Source organism: Bufo gargarizans, chromosome 1, assembly GCF_014858855.1.
Source record: "Bufo gargarizans isolate SCDJY-AF-19 chromosome 1, ASM1485885v1, whole genome shotgun sequence".
Lineage (NCBI taxonomy): Eukaryota > Metazoa > Chordata > Amphibia > Anura > Bufonidae > Bufo > Bufo gargarizans.
Window position 1 is genome coordinate 352493407 of NC_058080.1, and position 14063 is coordinate 352507469.

Sequence of the window (14063 nt, forward strand, 5' to 3'; positions counted from 1 at the left end):
TGCCATGTGGCTGTATAAGAAGAAAACATTCCCCAAACCATGACACTTCCTCCTCCACCTTTCACTGACTTCTTTACACACTTTGGATTCAGTCTTTCCCCAGTTTGTCGACTAACATAATGTGTCCCATCAGACCCAAATAAATTAAACTTGCTTTCATTACTAAAATGAACTCTGGAGCACTTCTCCTCTGTCCACACAACATGCTCCCCAGCAAAGGCGAGTCTAGCCTTTTGATTCTTTCTCCTAATGAGAGGTTTGGTCACTGCAGAGTGGGCTTTCAGTCCAAATGCTCTTAAACGTCGAGACCCTGTATGTCGAGACAGATCCTTACCCTGTTCAGTGCTGAACTGGCGAGCAATTCCAGCTGCAGTATTGAAACGATTACCCATGGAGATTCTCCATTATCATGTCCTCTCTTGCATTTGTCTTTCGAGGGCGACCAGCCTTCTTGGGGGACTTGAATGAGTTTGATGTTGTAAAGGTGCAATATTCCAGAAATCACAGACTTGGAACAACCAACTTCTCTTGCTATGGCTGATAGGGTCACCCCTTTGGCCTTCATCTGGACAACCAGCTGCCGGAGGGTTTCAGTCACTTTGGAACGGCACACCATTTTGGCAAAGTCAGTGAAAACTGGAAGGTTAAGCTGCCAGTTGCATAGGGTTTGTCAGATCATTAGGAAAATTGGCACCAGTTGCCAGATTAACACCAATAACTTGTAGGTATCTGAAAGTGTTCTCTAATTTTGATCAGGGTTCTTTTTCGATTATCTCATTAAAAAATTTATTCTGTGCTTTAGAATAAATACAATTTATGAAATCTTAAAATACTGCTATTTTACTCGTGTTAGAATAGATTCACATAGGACTCCAAAATGTCATGGTCATAGTGTAAATTGTGTGTTCTCGTTTTGATTGCCACTGTAACTATTGTAGGCAGAGAGCAGGAATTGTATTGGAGGGAGTGTATCTCGTCCAGAAAGTTAAGCTGGGTGAGATATTAAAAGTCGGATAATGTTGTTTTGTTCAGGAGCCTAGCTGATGAACTGTTGGCAAATGGTAAAATCTGGGCCGGCTTTGATGGAGTGGTGAATAGGTGGTAGTGGGATTCGCTACTCCCACTCTAATAGAGAGTGTGGGAGACTCAGTCCGTTTAGCTGAGAAAAGGGTGCCTCATCACAGGTGCATAAAAGCCTGAGGGAACCAGCAGTAGGTCTCTGTAAAAGAACCTAGCTGAGGGACACAAGCAGACTGGTAACAGAGCCGAGTATTACCAGCACCCCTGGGAGCATCAGGCAGGGGTGCTCCCTCACTATACGAGCCGAGCCAGGCTAACGCTTTTTGGTGGTGTTTCTGTTTTGTTTAATCCGTTTGGAGCTGAAATAAATCCGTACGTTACTTTATCGGGACCGCCAGAGCTTTACAATATTCAGTAGAAGTACCCCAGACATTGCAGTGTTTCTGGCTATTATATTTGGTTGCTTTTTAAGGCGTGTTTACCGTAGGAAATGTAAGGGTGGTAATAGCATGCAGTTGTGCTGGCAATCTGTAACCTATTAGTAATCTTTCCAGAGATCAGCATTTCTCCAGCTCTTCCCACAGATAGCATCCTGCCGGCTTTCCAGTGCTGCTCTGCGGGCGGTTTCCTGTCAGCCAGGCTTCCCGTACTGCCTTTACCTTATAAGGAGACGCCTCGCATTCTAGAAGGGAAGGGTGGAGTTTCCATGAGGAGGGCGTTTACTCGCAGCTTACTCTTGTGCAATGATGGAACACAAGCTATTTTCTATTCATTTCTTCAGAACTTTGTTCTCTTCAGTTCCTGATTTTATGCCCTATATTCAAGCAGATTGTGTCTGGTTATAAGAGAAGAGAAGAAATCTACTTGATCTTTCTCCTATTAAGGCTACTTTCACACTGGCGTTTTGGATTTCAGTTTGTGAGATCCGTTCAGGGCTCTCACAAGCGGTCCATAACCGATCAGTTTTGCCCTAATGCATTCTGAATGGATGCGGATCCGCTCAGAATGCATCAGTTTGCCTCCGATCAGTCAGCATTCTGCTCTGGAGGCAGACACCAAAATGCTGCCTGCAGCTTGATGAAACTGAGCCAAACGGATCCGTCCCCACTGACATGCACTGTGTGCCAGGACGGATCTGTTTTCTGACACAATCTAGCACAATAGAAAATGGATCCGTATCCCATTGACTTTCATGGGTGTTCCAGACGGATCCGCCTTGGCAATGTTACAGATAATATAAACTGATTCGCCCAAAATGCGAGTGTGAAAGTAGCCTAGGATGTAATATTGCCTAAAGTGCATTACTGAAAGAACAGGGAGCTAGGAGACCCAAAGGGAGATATTTATCAAGCTGGTGTAAAGCAGAACTGGCTTAGTTGCCCATAGCAACCAATCAGATTCCACCTTTCATTTTCGAGTTGTGAAAAATGACAAGTGGAATCTGGTTGTTATGGGCAACTAAGCCAGTTCTGCTTTACACCAGCTTGATGAACCTCCCCCAAGGTCCTGTATTGAGATCCTGTTAATTTGCAGAACTTTAACTAAGTAATGACAGCAATTTGCTTTTTGTCTCTATGAATGTCTCCTATACATACATGTCATTTTATTTCAGGCTGAAGGGGATGTTGCCGCATTAAACCGTCGTATCCAGCTTGTGGAAGAGGAGTTGGATCGTGCTCAGGAGCGTCTAGCTACAGCTTTGCAAAAACTAGAAGAAGCAGAAAAGGCAGCTGATGAGAGTGAAAGGTATCATTGCGGCACACACCTTGTGGCTACTGACTGCACCCTTCCTACCATCACCCCTGTCACAAAGTTTAGAGCACTTTTTACTCGGTTGCTGTAAAACATATACTTCTCTAAGTTATGACAAATATTATGCCAACAATCGTGAAGAATAGACATCTATAGTGTATTCTTGCTCTTCTGTAAGCAGCATGTCTAAATTACTTTCTTTAGAAAGTATACATATCAGCCACTATGGTTTTCCTGTATGTCTTGGTGTAATTGCCGTTTTATTTGTGTAATGTATAGGGGCAGTGATGCTGACCATTTTTGTAATCTACTTTAATTACTGAAATCATAGATTTCTATTAGAAGAATAGCTCTAAAGTGGCCCATTTTGAGCCTTGGCAACGCTCCTGTCCTGTTGAGCATGTCTCCACCGTTATGTAAACAGAAGACAGAGGAGCGTTGCCAAGGCTCAAAATTAGCTATTTTTTTCTAAAAGAAATGTAGGATTTCAGTAATTAAAGTATATCACAAAAATGGTTTGGCATCACTTCCCCTATACTTTACACATATTAATCTCCATATTAATCTTTATTTGGCGCAGATGGATTTTCTGCCAAGCCTATCTTTTGTAGATGAAAAACGTTTTTTGTATGCTCCAGTCCAGCTATAAGTAGATACTAGTTGCTTGTATTCAAAGTAGAGTCAGTGTATCTGGTTTATATGATTTATGTATATGTAGGTTTAGATGGGTATAAAGTTGCCTATAGCCATATTTTGTAAGTGAATCCAGATTTTGGAGCAGCAGACAATCTAATGTCAGGTGTGTCAGATCCTCTTCTGTGAGAGGCATTTGGGGATACCTACATCAGATTATTTATCTAATTTTCTCTGTTAGAAAACTGGCACTTGAGTTGGGGGCTGATGGATATTTTAACTAATTCTGTCCTTACTATTTTCCAAAAGTTACAACAGGAAATAACCACAGTTACAGCTTTGAAAAGGGCTGTACCTGGGTTTCTCCATTATCTAAATTACAGGTCCCTTGAATTCTGCAGCAATGCATTTCTTGGTGCCACTTCAATTAATAGTAAGGCCTCTTGCACACGAACGTTGTGTGCCTGTGGCCGTATTGCGGCCCACATACGGCGGGTCTGCAATACACGGGCACCGGCTGTATGCACCCCGCATCACGGATGCGGACCTATTCACTTGAATGGGTACGCAATCACGGAAATGCGGAATAGTGTTGTTTCTGTCTGTGCCTCTGTAATTGGCTGCACGATGACAAGGTGTGTATGACGTCATTTAAAGGGGTTATGCACTTTGTTTTAACTGATCTATCCTATGGATAGATCATCAGCTTCTGATCGGCGGGGGTCAGACACCCGGGACCCCCGCCGATCAGCTGTTTGAGAAGGCAGCAGCGCCGCAGCCTTCTCACTGTTTACCGCCGGCCCACTGACATTACAACTAGTAGTAACTAGCGTGGGCGGGGCTAAGCTCCATTCAAGGTAACAGAGCTTAGCCCCACCCACGCTAGTTGATACTAGTTGTGACGTCACTGGGCCAACGGTGAGAGAAGCCTCGGCGCTTCTCAAACAGCTGATCGGCGGGGGTCCCGGGTGTCGGACCCCCGCCGATCAGAAGCTGCTGTCTTTTAGAGATATTTCTCTCACCCAGCATGGGTATATGTAAAAAGACACCTCAAAACACATTGCCCAACTTCTCCTGAGTACGACAATACCACATGTGTGACACTTTTTTGCAGCCTAGATGCGCAAAGCGGCCCAAATTCCTTTTAGGAGGGCATTTTTAGACATTTGGATCCCAGACTTCTTCTCACGCTTTAGGGCCCCTAAAATGCCAGGGCAGTATAAATACCCCACATGTGACCCCATTTTGGAAAGAGGACACCCCAAGGTATTCAATGAGGGGCATGGCGAGTTCATAGTTTGTTGTTGTTTGTTTTTGTTTTGTTTTTTTTGTTTTTTTTCTCGCGCAAAGTCTCCCTTTCCGCTAACTTGGGACAAAAAGTTCAATCTTTCATGGACTCAATATGCCCCTCAACGAATACCTTGGGGTGTCTTCTTTCCGAAATGGGGTCACATGTGGGGTATTTATACTGCCCTGGCATTTTAGGGGCCCTAAAGCTTGAAGAAGTCTGGAATATAAATATCTAAAAAACTTTACGCATTTGGATTCCGTGAGGGGTATGGAGAGTTCATGTGAGATTTTATTTTTTGTCACAAGTTAGTGGAATATGAGACTTTGTAAGAAAAAAAAAAAAAAACATTTCCGCTAACTTGTGCCCAAAAAATGTCTGAATGGAGCCTTACAGGGGGGTGATCAGGGAGTCTATATGGGGTGTTCACCACCCTGTCATTGATCACCCCCCTGTAAGGCTCCATACAGAGGTCCGTATGTGTTTTGCGGATCCGCAAAACACATACAGACGTCTGAATGGAGCCTGACAGGGGGGTGATCAGGGAGTGTACATGGGGTGATCACCCCCCCTGTAAGGCTCCATTCAGACATCCGTATGTGTTTTGTGGATCCGCAAAACACATACAGACATCTGAATGGAGCCTTCCGGTGGGGGGTGATCAATGACGGGGCTCCCTTGAAATGTCATGTGGTCAATGAATATGATGTCACAGGGATAGGATGAGACTATGGCTCTCAAACAGCAGATCGGAAGGGGTGCAGGGGTCAGACACCTGCCAGTTACATATTAAAAATCCATCCTAAGGATCAGCCATCATTTAGTTCTTGCAAACCTCTAAGTGGCACCAAAAAAGCTGGCGTACGTGCTTTGCACCACATGTGTCGCACAATAGCAAAGTTGTGCAACAAAAAATATTTTTGACTTGATGTGGCGCCACTTTCGGTGAAATAGACAGCCAAGTCACAAGCAAGTTGCATGCTACTTGAGTTAGTGGGATTGTGCCCTTTTGAATTATTAATCAATATTGCAAAAGCGGACAACCACTTCAAAGTCAATGTAGTAGAATGTCACTGCGCACATTATACATCTTCTTGCTCTAAAGCATGCTGTGATGCACACTTACTAAATCCAGTTTTGTGCTGATGGTAAGTGATCTTTACTGCCAGTCATAACCAATATCAGGAGGACCATGTTGGCTTTTGTAACTTGGCATTGCAGAAGACCTTTTGAGGCTTCAGGGAGTACTTGGACCAATTTTATTGGACAGCCTTGACTTTGCAATAGTAATGGGAAATCACAATTTTGCTTACATCTTATTTAATGTCGGAAATATATTTGAAATGTTAAAAGAATGATTATTTCATAGTGTGCACATAAGTTTAGAAGAAAAAAAATGTAATACAAAATTTTCTATCCAAGGTTTAAAAAGCTTTTTATTTTATGTTTAAAGAGGTATGAAGGTAATAGAAAACAGGGCCATGAAAGATGAAGAAAAAATGGAAATCCAGGAAATGCAGCTTAAGGAAGCCAAACACATTGCAGAAGAAGCAGACCGCAAATATGAAGAGGTAAGGAAGAGCAATAAATGGCTAAAAGCTCTGTAAAAACCCACCACACAGTAATGGCGTATTGAGATGAAGTCCTGCGTAGCTGTTCTCAGCTCTGGTGTCTCAATGCAGAATGATTACTAGAACAGTGGCTCACCCTGCCCAGAACTATGGATTGCTCTATGCTGAGTAATATGCCTATGGAGCGAAAAATGTGTAACTAGATGTATAAGAAAAGTCAAAATACTCAAGGCACAGACCGTATATAGAGTTATTTCTAGACCATTTAATAATCGCAAATAAAACTGTGTATTAAAAATATAATAATAATAGATCACCGTAAATGAAGACCAAAGAAATACTAAGATCAATTCCTATACATTGCCAACATAAACCTCTTTGCATTATGAATTGATCTTAGTATTTAATGTTTTTTGACTTCATTTACGGTGTATTATATTAGATTTTTATTACATTGTTGTTCTATTTGGGATTATTAACTGTTCGCCTGTGCTTTGAGTATTTTGCCTTTTGGCAGGTTCAGTGTACAAGGAAAATGCACGATGATGTCACAACACGGAAGGAAAATACTATTTACATATCTTCATATACCAAGTTTGTTTTCCGTTTGCTTCCATTTAGGTTGCACGTAAATTGGTCATCCTTGAGGGGGAGCTGGAGAGAGCAGAGGAGCGCGCAGAAGTATCTGAACTGTAAGAACATTTTCCTTCACATCTTGGTGAAAGTTTTGACATTCACTTCATTGCTTTTATAATGTAATACCATGTGCAGCTGGATGGATCTGTGTGGACAAGGTCGCATTAACAATCTGTAATGGATTGCATCCGGTCTCGGGCATTGTTCAGGCGGCTCAATTGCCTCTTCATTTGGGAATACTGTAAAAGGTTTTTAAATCAGGTGTTTAGTGGAGGGTAGGGTAAAGTTATATTCACAGTTATGTAGGTAGAATCGAATCAGAAATAACCACAGGTTTCTTTTTTTTTTGCATCCGTTATGCAGGGGCGTCCTCTCCTGCATAACTGAAACGGGACGGATCCGTTATGCAGCCCATAGACTTCTATTATGACGGATTGAATAACGGAATGCCTCTAAAGGCATTCCGTCATAGAATTGCGTTATGGTCCATGGTAACTGAATCCAGAACGCAATTCACCTTTAACCAGTAAACGAATCGCAAACTAATTTCCTAACCGGAAATTCGCTCATCTGTAAGGCTACATGCACACAACAGTGGAAAAAAAAACGTCCGTCAAAAACGGACACTTTGTCAGTTTTTCATAGCAATTTTGCATCGGTGTGTGCATACATTTTCTGTCCGTGCGTCTGTTTTTAATGTCGGTTTTGCATCAGTTTTTCATATCTGTTAAAAATGGACATGAAAAATTTATGAATTTGATTGGCAGTTATTTCTAGACCTACCCTTCCGAGAACACCCACAGGATGGTAGGCCCCCAGCTAAATAATGTCCTCCATAGTGTAGGAATGCCCCCACGTCGGCTTCCTGGTAAAATGTCCCCCATAGTGTGTGTGTGTTTTTTTGTTTTTGTTTTTTTTCTTCTCCATACCGCCCCCTGCATTAATAATGCCCCAATGTAGGGCCTCATCTTAAAATAATTTCCCCCACGGTTTAAATAATGGCTTGGGGGGCCCCCCCCCCCCCCCCAAAAAAAAAAACTCTCCTTATCCACTTCGCACTGCAGCAGTCTCTTCTCAAGTGAATAGCCCAATAGACTTTCATTGGAGATAAAAATGGCTGTGTGACGGCGGTTACTTAAACTACCGTCACACGGCCATTATTCAGTGTAATGTGCATGAGGCCTAATACCTTTATTATACAGACTTGTTTCATTCACCCACTGCATAGCTGAATTTTCAATTTATGAAAATTATGTTTGTTTTTTATACAATGGTTAAATTTATTTACATGGAACATAATAGAGTAGTCAATGAGGTTTTCTGCAAATTTTTCTGATCCAAACTTTTTTTTTTTTTTTTTTTTTGCAGTAAATGTGGTGATCTGGAAGAAGAATTGAAAAATGTGACTAACAATTTAAAATCTCTGGAGGCTCAATCTGAAAAGGTAAAGGGACTAGAAGTAAAGCATATATAATGTACTTGTTTATGCCCAGTTCATTGACCAAAAATGAAATGCTGAAGCCTAAGCTGCTCAGTAAGTCCCTCATAATTTATGACCTGTCCTACAGACATGATCATCCTTGAGATCTACTCCCCACATAACAGAAATTGTCTTGCATAAATACCTTTTAAATAACAACTAAAGGTTGAGGTGTGGATTCCCCCAACTACAGATATATTTAATATGGACATGGGTCTATTTAACCATCCAACAGTTTTGCCTGAGCTCTACTTCAGCTTTGTGAAAAGTATTTAACAGTACTGGGGCAGAGCTCAGGCTGCAGGATGGGGGGGGGCGCCTCAAACAAGACCTCTAGCTGTAACCTGTCCAGAGATATAAGCAGCTAAAGCAACCCACCCACACCCCTTCAATCTAGAGGAGGGGGCAGTTGCGGAGCTTAATGCAGGAGAGAGAGGAAAAAATAAATACAAATTTTATAGATCTGCTGACCCACATAATAGTTATTTATAACATGCAGGGAACACCATAAATAAATTCTACAAAATGTTAAAATTGTGTGTTTATCTTTCCCCTTAAAAATAAAATAATTTATTTTAATATGCTATATATACCCCAAATTGGTTCATAAAAAATCTACAACTCCTCCTGCAAAAAAATAAATACATTTTGAAGAAAAATTAAAGTTATGGCTGCTGGACACAGGGAAAAGGGTACTAGTCCTTAAGGCTAAAATTAGTTATGTCATTAAGGGGTTAAAAACACAATTTGTGTGCCAACGATGTTTACTTCAGACACACAATAAAAATCTACAATAAAAGTGACATTTTTGGGAGGGTTTTTCAAATTTTAATGCGACTGTTAGGAGGTCACACCTAACTGCAACCTGATTAATGTTTCTAGACTAATTTATGTATATCCCAGGAAAATAGTACAAGTAAGATGGGGTTTTTTTCCAGGCCATGAACTGAAGCCTTGGTTTATCACACTTTTCACAAAGTTGAACATCAACTAAAAAACTCGCCAAAACTTAGTTGGATTTTGATGTTTTGTTTTATTTTTACACTTTAGTATTCTGAAAAAGAAGATAAATATGAAGAAGAAATCAAGATCTTAACAGACAAGCTCAAAGAGGTAACATGCATTACAAAGCAGGACCATACCGGTGGGCTGGTGTTGGTCCTTTCAGTGTGCAACCACACTATATATACTGCAGAATTGCATCCAGAAAATCCGCAGCAAATACATTAAAGGGGTGAAATTTTCTTAAGACGCTGCAGAAAATGTATGTATGCCACACGTGTGGTGTGGCTTTTAAATCCACAGCATGTTAATTTGGGCTGCAAGTTTCCACTGGGGATTTGTGAGGATGCGGTGGGTGAAATCTGAGGCAACTGTGCGGCACAATCTGCATGTGACTCATGTGGATGTTGATGCAGATTTGTGGATTTTCCACAACATACACCACTGGCAGAGCAGTATATAAGTGTAGGGCCACTATAGTTTACTGTCTACATTAAACTCCTATTTCTTTAACAGGCGGAAACCCGGGCTGAATTTGCAGAAAGAACCGTTGCCAAACTAGAAAAAACGATTGATGACCTTGAAGGTAAGCTGTTGTTTTTTAATCATTGACCCTTCTTTTTTTTTTTTTCTTGTGGTTTTATAAATGTATAAATAAGAGAGTGGACAAAACATATATACAATAGGAAAGTTCCTCCACTGTACCTCTCAAGTGTGGTGCAGAATGGACTGGTTGTATAGTTCTTCCTGTACAGTCACTTGCTGAGGTGTTTCATGCTTGTTACACGGAGTCCATTGACCTTAACGGCTTATGGTTGGCGACAGTACAGCTTTCCGGTGCAAAGAGCTGTGCTGGACATTGCTCTCAGTTGTATTTTCCAAAGGGCTTTACATGTAAGAGTTCGATGGTGGCTACTATGTCCGCTCACGGACTGGGATGAGAGTTGCCACTCTCAGAAAGGCCAAACTCCTAAAAAAAAAAAAAGGAAAATTGGATGATCATATAAAGGAAACTGCACCCAAGGCTGTTTTGGGTGTAGTTATCATTTAATGCGCATATTGAGTTATCATTGAAGGGCTTGTGTGAGAATACAAAAGCGCCTTCACATAGAAACTGTGCCACTGGGCTGTCTGTGGTATGTCAGTGCATGGTCTAGAGTGGCAGCGTTTCCACCCATTTTAACCCCTTTAGTGACCAGCCTGTTTTGGAACTTGACTGCGAAGCAAATTTATTTTATTTTTTTTCATTGTCCCATAACTTATTTTTCTGGTGATGTAGCTGTGAGAGAACTTGCTTTTTGCAGGACAATTATTTTTTTTATTTTTTTTTGTCTGCATTTTGGGGTGCATATAACTCAATTTATTAGATTTTATTAACACCACAGTGTATCTAAGTTTTAGTGCTATTGAAGAATAAAACCCTTTTTAAAAACAAAATAAAAAATGGGCCTTGCATTGCCACATCCTAAGACCTGTACATCTTTTTTTTTATTTTTTTCTCCTCTGACTGAATGTGTATGGGCTTCATTTTTGTAGGACAACTTGTAGTTTTCAATAGTACTATTTTGGGGTACTAGTAACTTTTTGATTGCTTCTTATTCAGTTTTTTGGTGGTAGATTTAAAAGCTTTTTCTCTACACTGTTGATTGTATGGAATAAATTACATGATAATTGTTAGGTCGCTGTGGATTCAGCAATACCAATTATGGGGTTTTTATTATTATTTTTTTCTATTTAGTAAACTTATATTTTTTTATAAATGGATTTTTTAAACCTATTTATATTTTATTTTTTTACCATCTATTAGACCTACAAGCATGCAGTTGTTTGATCCCTTACATAATAACGCACCTCGGCTTAAGTAGTGCAATGTATTATGCTGTCATTAGGAAACTGACAGGCAATCTATTAGGCCATGCCTAATAGGCATACAAAGCTGGCAGTCCTGGGTGCCTTCATTAGATGCCTTCATTAGACCTACCGGCAGTGAGGCAAAAGACGGCGGGACAGGCTGGGCAAGTGGCGCGGAGGGACTGGCCAAATTGATTTGACAATTTTTATATTTTTTACAGAATCATCAGCCATAGCATCAGCACCACGTGAATCCAATGGCAGGGGTGCTGATGTTTGACTGACAGAGGCTGTCTTTGAAACCACTTTGATGTTGCATTGGCTATATACTGCAGCATCTAGGAGGTTAAACTGCTGTGTTTTTCTCAACCACTAGAGCGGGAGCCCAACTGCCACTAAAAAGAGCCGCAAAAGTTCAGTTTTAAGGGCCAATAGTGACAGTCCTAAAAAGCTGTATTTGTGGTCAATAAGGTTAAGGTTAAACTTTTCAGTTCGAGTGAATATTTTAGGCTAGTTTCGCACTAGCGGCAGGTGAACAGCCTGCCTGATCCGTGCTGCTGCTAGTGCACGTGTGCCGAGAGGCTGCCGAAATAAAACCACGACATGTCGTAGTGCCTCTCTGCATGTTTGCCGTGCTGCTGCCGCAACTCCGGCCCTCCTCCATTATAGTCAACGGGGCCGGAGCGGACCTCCGACGGCAAGCGTGCACTAGCGGCAGCACAGATCCGGCAGGCTGTTCACCCGCTGGAACAGCCTGCCAGAGCCGCTAGTGTGAAACTAACCTTAGCAATATGTTATCGCTTTTTTTTTTTTTTTTTTTTTTTTCAGTAGAATAAATCCTCATTTGAATTTCTGTAATTTTGAACAGTTGCTGCCCTGCATTTTTTGAGAATTGTTTAATATTGCAGTACTTGTAGCATTGAACTTCTGTAATAACGAGATTTCTTTCTCTTCCACGCTTCCTCCGTACTGTTCTGCATCTGTACACGACTCTCCTTCTGTCCTTCTGAATGATTCCTGCTTCTTCTCTATGACAGATGAATTGTATGCCCAGAAGCTGAAGTACAAGGCTATCAGCGAGGAGCTTGACCATGCTCTCAATGACATGACCTCGTTGTAGACTGTCCATTGGTTCCATGTCATGTGGCTCTCAACTTTTGTTGCCTATTCTTGTCTGTGAATTTCTGAACTGCTCATTCTCTTGAAATAAAAATCTATCTGCACCCTTTTTCTTTCCTTTCCTTCATTTCCTTCCTGTGTACAGTGCATGTATGAACACATGTCAAACACTTTCCATACATGAGATCTACTCTCTCAATTTCAGATTTTGTGTTCAGTGGCCATGACTGGATACATCATGATGCCTCAGATTGTCTCACCATGATGCTTGTACACATATTCTCTCTCTGTTACATTGTGCATGCTCTGCACACACAGTATAGTCACGTTAACGGGGTAATCGAATCCCAATAATGACCCCAGAATGGCCGCGTCCCTCCTCTAGGGCATACTTACCTGCTCCCCGACACCAGTGTCCCTCCAGATCTCTGCACGGCCACCACTGCATCTCCCACCACGCAGATCAAAACCGACGACTGGGGGAGCAGCCACTAGCAGGCCGTGACTATGACAAGTCTCCCTAGCATCGCATGGTGCAGCGACGGCCATGCAGATCTGGAGAGATGCTGGGGAGCAGGTAAGTATGGTCTAGAGGAGGGGCCCAAGCATTCTGGGGGTCATCGTAGGGATTGTGTGACCCCTTTTAATAGTGGAAAAGAAATGTCCTTCCTCTTTATAAATATGCAAATACTTCATCTTTGTTTCTTTTTCAGACAAACTGGCGAATGCCAAAGAAGAAAACCTGGGAATGCACCAAGTATTGGACCAAACACTATTAGAACTCAACAACTTATAATGCAAAGGGAAGAGCGTTGTGCACACTTGATTCCTTCCATAACGTCTTACAATCTGTCACTTTTAATTCTAAACATTTCAGGGGACAACTGCAATGACTGCGACCAAATATTTTATTTTAAAAAAAAATGTTCATAATGATGAGCTTTAAACCTGGTGTTATTATTTTTTTTTTAAGAATTTTTTTTTTTTTTTACAAAGGTTCCATGTACATTTAAAGGTAGAATAGTAACACAATGTTCAGTGTTCGTCTTATATTGTTCTGTTACATGACCACAATGTTGGTATAAAAATACAAAAGATGTTTTTAAAGTTGAGAGTTGTTAAATGTCATCAATAAAATGAACTAGGCAAAATGTTAATTATACTTTTTTTTATTTTTTAAATAAAGAACAAACTATTTAACCAAAAAGGGTAATGTGGCTGTTAAAAATTAAATATAAAATGCAAAAAAGACTGTCTGTATGTTTTGACCTTCAGGGTGTTAAGTAAAACTGTATTAAAACACCACATTTATCTGCACACACTGGAAAGTTAAGGGGGTTATCCGAGACAGGAAATGTCCCCTACTTAACCTGGCTCCCTGCACGGCCGCCGCTGCTTCTCCTTGTGCGCCGATGCTAGGGAGGCTTGTCCCAGTCACTGCCTGCCATTGGCTCTACCCCCCCCCCCCCCTTTAATGTGACCATTTTGAAAGCTGAGACAAAGTTTGAATCAAGATACATATTCAAGATGTGTTAATGAGTGATCGGCTCTAGTGGATGCACACAAAATGAACCATGTGGGCACTATAACAGCATTGTAGTAGGATTAATTCAGTAGGACATAATTGGGACCTGATGAGTGCTGGAGAGGGATGAGCAAACTTGTGGTTTCAAGTTCCACGTAAAAGGTTATGGTCTATGGTAGCAGAATC

The 14063-nt window shown here is 41.2% G+C and overlaps 1 protein-coding gene across 4 annotated transcripts in view; it reads left to right on the forward strand.

Moving 5' to 3' along the window:
* The window catches only part of TPM4 (tropomyosin 4), a 107100-nt gene extending 93591 nt beyond the window's left edge, over positions 1–13509 (forward strand). For 2 of the 4 annotated variants that reach the window (XM_044268803.1, XM_044268817.1), the window contains 7 exons: positions 2633–2766; positions 6147–6264; positions 6886–6956; positions 8269–8344; positions 9431–9493; positions 9899–9968; positions 13066–13509. In XM_044268803.1, coding sequence (XP_044124738.1) covers positions 2633–2766; positions 6147–6264; positions 6886–6956; positions 8269–8344; positions 9431–9493; positions 9899–9968; positions 13066–13148 — 615 coding nt within the window. In that variant the 3' untranslated portion in view covers positions 13149–13509. Of the gene's footprint in view, positions 1–2632; positions 2767–6146; positions 6265–6885; positions 6957–8268; positions 8345–9430; positions 9494–9898; positions 9969–12270; positions 12462–13065 lie in introns of those variants that run through there. The other 2 variants (XM_044268794.1, XM_044268810.1) reach the window with 1 other exon arrangement.
* The last annotated feature ends 554 nt before the right edge of the window (positions 13510–14063 follow it).